Here is a 7,316-nt window from a genome sequence, read left to right on the forward strand (position 1 = left end):
AAACATCGATCCTGGGCATCCAGACCCATGTCCAAAGCAGAGCAAAGCCTTCTCTACCACAAAATCAAGGAGGCCACCACACCCTTACAGGAGTTTTTCCTTGACACAACGGGCTTCTCATTAGGGGACTGCAATGGCCACTGTCTGACCTTCACCCATGTGGCCCCCCACAGTGTGGAGTCTAGACATCGGGCCACCTGGTTTCTCTTGCAGCGTATCATAAAAGAGCACTTGCTGCAGCCCACAGGTCTGGAGATCCTTATAGATCATGGGAGCACAGATGTCCAGGACTGGAGAGTAGAGAAGGTCTGGTATAATGGGAAGCTCTACAACAGCCCAGAGGAGCTGGCTCAGAGATACGCAGATGGAGAAGTGGACACAGTGGTCCTCAAGGACCTGCTGCCCAAGAACACAGAACTGCCACAAATCTTTAACAAGCCTGGTGGAAAATTCCCAAGGCCCCTCAGAAAATCTGGCCCTCATGTGGAACAAGCCAATGGGTCCAGATACAGCCTAGAGGGTAATACTGTGATCTACAAAGACTGGAGTTTCTCCTTCCAGCTTCGACCCTCCTCTGGACTTCAGATACTGAATGTGCACTTCAGGAATGAGTACATAGCTTATGAGATCGGAGTGCAGGCTGCTGTGGCCGTGCATAAAGAAAAAACACCTGCAGGAGAGCTCACCAAGACCATGGACCTAGGCTGGGGCCTGGGCAGCATGACTCATGAGTTAACCCCTGGCATCAACTGTCCAGAGACAGCCACTTTCCTAGACGTCATCCACTACTATGACACTGATGGGCCTGTCCGTTATCCACGAGCTATCTGCATCTTTGAGCTACCCACAGGGGTGCCTGTTAGACCCACCTTTAACACTGACTATGCAGGCAAAATCAACTTCTTTTCAGATGTATTGGGACACAAGCTGGTGCTACGGGCAACCTCAGCGCTCTACAATCTAGATTATATCTGGGACTTCATCTTCTATCCTTCTGGCATGATCTCAGCCAAGATGCATGCCACAGGCTACATCCACACCACCATCTATACTCGTGAAGGATTGAGAGAAACTCACCTGCTGACTCACGAACTTGGCAACAGCCACACCCACCTCGTGCATTACCGTGTTGACCTAGATGTGGCAGGTAGGACTTGAAATCAGACCCTCCATGTCAGTTGGCTGTGTCCCACGATTAATATTACCTCACAAAATAAGGCTGAGACCCCCTGATGTTAATCGGAAGTATTCAGAGTCTCCTTCCCCCGACCCTCCATCGGAGAAATAGTGGCTGTCAATGGTACCCTAGTGTTACCCAGAATTTTAGGTGTGCATCTGCCTTGGGTCTGAATTCAAAGATACAGAGGGGAGGGGAGAAAAAAGTACAATGGGCGAGAGGGAAGAAATGTCACTGTCTAGCCCTTTCAGACTGTCTGTACTGGATACATAATATTACCACAGCGGAGTGTCATGGCTCTGACATTTGACATCAAAGATAATAAGAAAACAAGGCCAGCATGATCAGATGGATATCTGTCATCCATAAATCTCATTTGTTTTTATGGCCCAGAACATATTGGTGCAGGAAGACTCAGGCCTTCAACAAACAGGCTACCTACCCCCTTCTCCAGGGTTAAAACTACAGCAAGCAGGCTGTATCATAGCTCTCCTGAAAAGAGCTTGGGTCACACTGGAACTACTACATTTGCCAGAACTGACCCATAAGCTGTCCTCTAGCTCCTGTGGTTTGGGATTCACTTAGTTCCCCTGCCCACATTGTCGGCCTATCTTCTGCCGCTAGCACTGCTTCTTGCTGGCTGCTGCATGTGGATCTGGTCTATGCTGGAAATCCAGGATAGAGGGAGAAAGCTTCCAATCTAAGCTTGATTCTAAACCTCCTTCTCCCCTCATGGTTTCAGGTACCAACAACAGCTTCCACACACTGCAGACTAGGCAGAAAAACACCACCAACTCCAGCAGCCCAAGACGCCTGGCGCAGGACATAATGGAGAAGACACAGTATTCCCAGGAACGCCAGGCCACCTTCCCCTTTGGACAGACTCTGCCTTCATTCCTGCTCTTTAGTAGCCCCAAAAAGGACATCTGGGGACACCGGCGCAGCTACTGTTTAAAGATCTTCTCCACATCTGAGCAGAGGCTGACCCCTGAAACCCAAGAGGACTTGGCTTTCAGCTGGGCCCGGTGAGGAGTGCAGGGAGTGTGAGGAGTTGGTAAGAACTCCTCCCTGGCTGTGGATATCTCTCTGTGCTTCCATTCTTGAGGTTCTGAGTCCATGTGTGAGTTTGAGTGTGCATCCTTGTGCACTTGGGAAGGGAAGAGGTGTGCTCCTGGGTCTTTAGCCCTCAGATGGCATTGAGCACTCTTGCAAAGTCCCAGGAGATAACCATTCATTGTGAGGAAACACCAACTTTCCCATCTGTGGCACTGAAGATGTTCTGAGCCCTAGTGGGGGCTTTAGTGCTCAGAGCCACCTGACTTCTTCTCAATCCGCAGGTACTCCCTGGCAGTGAGCAAATACTCAGACTCTGAAAGGTACAGCACCAGCATCTACAACCAGAATCACCCCTGGGATCCCCCTGTGGTCTTTGAGGATTTCCTTCAGGACAATGAGAATATTGAAGACCAGGTACTAGTCCAGTCTCTCCCTTCCCTCTTCTGATCTTATCACTACCTTCCAACTCGACCTGTCCCTGGTCCTAGGAGTGTGACTTGCTGGTGGAGGACAAGTTCAGAGGTCATGAAATATGAGTCAACCTCTTTTCTATGGGGCTAAATTTCTCTGGGGAAACACAGACACATCTTAAAATGACCCAGACCTTCCAGGGTCCACAACCTCCTGACCCACTAAAGACTTTGTCTCTCCCACAGGATTTGGTGGCCTGGGTGACAGTGGGCTTCTATCATGGGCCCCACTCTGAAGCTGTTCCGTATATGGCCTCATATAAGAACTTCGTAGGCTTTCTGCTCCTGCCTTTCAACTTCTTCTATATCACTGAAAAACAAGTAGGTACAAGTGCCACGAACGTAGCAGACACCAGATCCCTGGGGGCAGGGCCTGCCTGATGCCCCCTCTATTCAACTTCAATGGGCCCTACAACCCTGTGTCAAGAGTCCAGCTCCAGCTCCTGCTCAACAGCCCCATACCCCCACAAGGACATTCAATAAACGCTTGACATTCTTCCCTTCTGTGTGTGTGCATTAGCATCTAAAGTTTTCCCCTAAGATCCTTTTATCAACAAATGACAAAACATATGTGTGTGCTGATTCACAGTAGAGCTGTCTGCATAAGCAAAGTCTGAAGACAATGGACTCTGCACCTGTGGGGAAGAACAGTTCAATCAACTAAGGCACAGCCCCACTGTGGTACCCACATGATAGGGAATCAGGACTGTAGGGAACCACCTACAGGATGGCTGACAACCATGTACACTGTGCTAACTTTTGTGTATGAATAGGAGGAAACTGAGAATCCTTTATAGGAATTAAAGGTGGACAATATAGAGGTGTCTTCAAAAAGTAGAAGGACTCTGCCAGAACCTGACAAATACAGAGGCAGATGCTCGCAGCCAACCACTGGACTGAGCACAGGGTCCCCAATGTAGGAGTTAGAGAAAGGACTGAAAGAGCTGAAGGGGCTTGTAACCCCATAGGAAGAACAATAATGTCAACCAACTAGACCCCAGAGCTCCCAGGGACTAAACCACCAACCAAAGAGTACACATGGAGACCGTGGTGCCAGCTGCATATGTAGCAAAGGATGGCCTTGTCGGGTATCAATGGAAGGAGAGGCCCTTGGTCCTCTGAAAGCTCGATGCCCCAATGTGGGGGAATTCGAGGGCGGGGAGTCAGGAAAGGTTGAGTGGGTGGGGGAGCATTCTCATAGAAGCAGGGGGAAGGGAGATGGGATAGGGGATTTTCAGAGGGGAAACTGGGAAAGGGGATAACTTTGAAATGTAAATAAAGAAAATAGCCAATAAAAATAAATAAATAAGTAAATAAATAAATAAATAAATAAATAAATAAATAAATGTAGAAGGAGACAAGGAAACAGAGTTTCCCAGAATGCATCTCGTGGGAACACAGGTGTTAACAACTCCAGATCTGGAGTTAGATTGATAGCTTAGTCCTTGACATGCAGATATGAGAAGTCAGGTGTCCAACATCCTCATAAGAAGGGGGAAGCAGAGTGGACAATGGAAACAGACAGATCCCTAGGGTCCCCGGACCACCCAGTCTAGCTAAATCAGTGAACTCCAGGTTCTGTGAGAGACCCTGTCTCAAAACGAAAAGTGGAGAGAACAAACTTTGCTCACCAGGAAAGCACACACAGAAGCATGGGTACACGCACAAGCACATAGAGATACACAAAAGAGAGAGAGGAGGAAGGTAGGTGTGGTAGCACATGCCTTTGATTTCAGCAGAGAAATAAAGGTAGTTTGAGGCCAACATGGTCTACCTAGCAAATACCAGGCCAGCTAGTGCTGCACAGTGAAACCCTGTCTCAAACAGAGAAGGGGGAAACAGGGAGAAGGAATTTGTGAGTGTAAGTTGAATCATTTCTAAGCCAAGAAGATTTTCCCCATAGTGGAGGAGGAGGGACATTGTTTAGAGCAGCAAAGGCATTGTTTAGAGCATCCAGAAGAACTGAAGAGGTAGATATGGACTTTTCTAACCTGGAGCTGTAGACAGAGGAAAACAAGAACAAATAGACAAGGAATAACACATTTTCTTCCAACACTATGACTTCAGTGCTTTGCAGAGATTAACTCATGGCAGGTTTCAGAGCCTACACAAAGATAGTCCTTCCTGTTGTGATTAACCAGGACTTCAACACAGGGACACTTGATCCTAGTGTCTGAAATGGAATGGCTATACAGATTTCAAAATGCATTCCCATAAAAAGGTAATTTGTGTCATTAAAAGGTAGTTCTGTTTACAGTACAGCCTTTCTGTCCTACAGAGAGAGAGAGCACTTTGTACCCCTTGGGGATCAAGGATTGGTATCAAGTATGTTCCCTCACTAAGATAACATCAAACAAAGGGGAAAATGGGAGTTTACCCACACAAGAGATATGCAGTGGAAGGAGGAAATAGAAATGCACACCAGTGCTTGGGCTTGGACAGGGCTGTGGACTGTGGGTGGAGAGCCAGAGACTCCAGCTCAAGCTGCAGCTAGCTTTAGAGGAAGAAACTAAGATGTGGGAGAATGACTGGGCCTAGGAACAAGGCTCTGAAGTACTGGCTTGGGGAAGGAAAGACCTGTGTCTTCTCCATTCCTGTGTTCCAGAGCCATGAGGTTGATGTGAAGGCCCGTGGCACTGGGCTAGGGGAATGTAGTCTTGGTACTACATGGTACTTGGTACCATGGCTGAGTGCCCTAGGCAGAGCCTGAATTTCAATCCACAGGTATCCTGAGACCTGAGCACTGACGAGCAGAGGTTAGTGCAAGCCTCCCTGTTGAACAGGAAGGAGCTGGAGCTGGAGCCATTTGAAACAATTACTTCAGTCAAGAACTTCGTGTTCCTCATTGAGGTGATAATGCCCAAGAAGAAAGACGAGCTGAAATTTCCCGATAAAAGAAGAACATCTCCTGGGGTGGTAGACTATATCATCATCGTTGATGCTCAGGGGCCTTGAGTGTTGAGTTTCAAGATCTATTTCCAAAGCAAAATAGGAACTCTTCTGCAGAACCTAAGAGGGCCAACAAGCCTATGTTGATTTTTTTTCTGGGCACTACCAGCATCTTACTACAAGACACAGCCAATGTGTGACATTCAGGAGTGTGGCCCTCCCACGGTGGGAGGTTCGCAAGAGCCACAGCAGGTTCGTCACACAGTACTGTGTGGAAGATGTCATTGTATACCGCACAGATCCTAGTGGATTCTGAAGCACAGATGTCCAGGACTGGAGAATGGAGCAGCTCTGATAATAATGGCAACAGCCCAGAGGAACTGACGCAGGAAAACACAGATGAAGAAGTGGACCTCAACAACCACTAACCAAGAACTCAGAGCAGCCTCCAATCTTACCCTCCTACAAACCCCATGGGGACTTCATCATGCCAAAGCATGGTTGACCCCAACATGGCACAGTCTTACTTTCCCCACTACAGCCTAGAGACCAGCAGTGTGCTCCACGAAGGGTGGAACTTCTCCTTCCAGCTGAGGTCCTCTTTTGGACTGCAGATCCTTGACATGAGCTTTGCATTTAATGTAACACCTACAAGGTCAGTGTACAAGAGGCCGTAGCTTTTATAGAAGACAGACACAACTGTGTGCATTCAGACCCAGTACATGAACCTGGGCAGTGTCACTGTGACTTGCTCCCTGGAATTGACTGAACCACAGCCACATTCCTAGATGTTTTCCACAAGACAATGGATTTCTCCATCAGATGGGTTTTCCTATATCTGAGACTTTCATCTGTCTTTCATGCAGGGGAATTGTCCCACCTCAATGATGGGCACGCAGAAGGAGGCTGCTAGAGAAAATCTAAAAAAAAATCACCAATACCTTCAGATGCTCACTATTCCAGCATCAAAGGTTTACCCCCAAAGATCTCTCTTTAAACACTTGAGTGTGTGTGTGTGTGTGTGTGTGTGTCTGTCTGTCTGTCTGTCTGTCTGTCTGTCTGTCTGTCTGTGTGTATGTGTCTGTGTGTGTGTGTTGAATCACTGTGGTACCATCTGTACCAATGCAAGTCTGGTAACAGTAGACTCTCCATCTGTAAGGGGAGCAGGTCAGTACATTAGAGCACAGCTGCACCCCAGTCCCAAGCAATGGAAAAATCTGTATGAGTGGTGAGTCTGTAGACTGGAAGGAAACGCTGCAGGATCTCTGTGAGTTTGAGGCCAGCCTGGTCTGCAAAGTGAGTTCCAGAACAGTCAGGGCTACACAGAGAAACTTGTCTTAAAAACAAAAAACAAACAAACGAAAGATGGCCTTGAAGAGCTCTAGGATGAATATGGACAAAGGTTCTGTCACTAAAATGCTTGCCACCAGGCATGAGGACCTGAGTTGAGATCCCCAACACAAGTAGAACTGAGCACAATACAGTGTGGGGTTGGTAGAACACAGGCAGATGCACAGAGCTTTTTGACAGGCCAAGCTCAAAGAATCACTGAGCTCCAGGTTCCGTGAGAAATCTCAACTCAATAAATACAATGAAGAGCGAATAAGATGCATGATCAGAAAGCTAGCGAGAGACGGAGGGAAGTGAGCAGTGGAATTCACACAGGATAGCAACAGCCTCTCTCTCTCTCTCTCTCTCTCTCTCTCTCTCTCTCTCTCTCTCTC

The 7,316-nt window shown here is 47.8% G+C and overlaps 1 protein-coding gene and 1 pseudogene across 1 annotated transcript in view; both read left to right on the plus strand.

Annotated features, from left to right (window-relative positions):
* The window catches only part of LOC114640986 (amiloride-sensitive amine oxidase [copper-containing]-like), a 13,240-nt gene extending 10,156 nt beyond the window's left edge, over nucleotides 1–3,084 (plus strand). The window contains exons 3-6 of the mRNA XM_028790093.1: nucleotides 5–1,147; nucleotides 1,920–2,202; nucleotides 2,515–2,647; nucleotides 2,890–3,084. Of these exons, the coding sequence (XP_028645926.1) occupies nucleotides 5–1,147; nucleotides 1,920–2,202; nucleotides 2,515–2,647; nucleotides 2,890–3,084 (1,754 nt within the window). The remainder of the gene's footprint in view (nucleotides 1–4; nucleotides 1,148–1,919; nucleotides 2,203–2,514; nucleotides 2,648–2,889) is intronic.
* A 3,020-nt stretch (nucleotides 3,085–6,104) lies between these two features.
* The window catches only part of LOC114640987, a 3,577-nt pseudogene continuing 2,365 nt past the window's right edge, over nucleotides 6,105–7,316 (plus strand).

This window comes from Grammomys surdaster, unplaced genomic scaffold, assembly GCF_004785775.1.
Source record: "Grammomys surdaster isolate TR1022 unplaced genomic scaffold, NIH_TR_1.0 125861, whole genome shotgun sequence".
Classification (NCBI taxonomy): Eukaryota; Metazoa; Chordata; class Mammalia; order Rodentia; family Muridae; genus Grammomys; species Grammomys surdaster.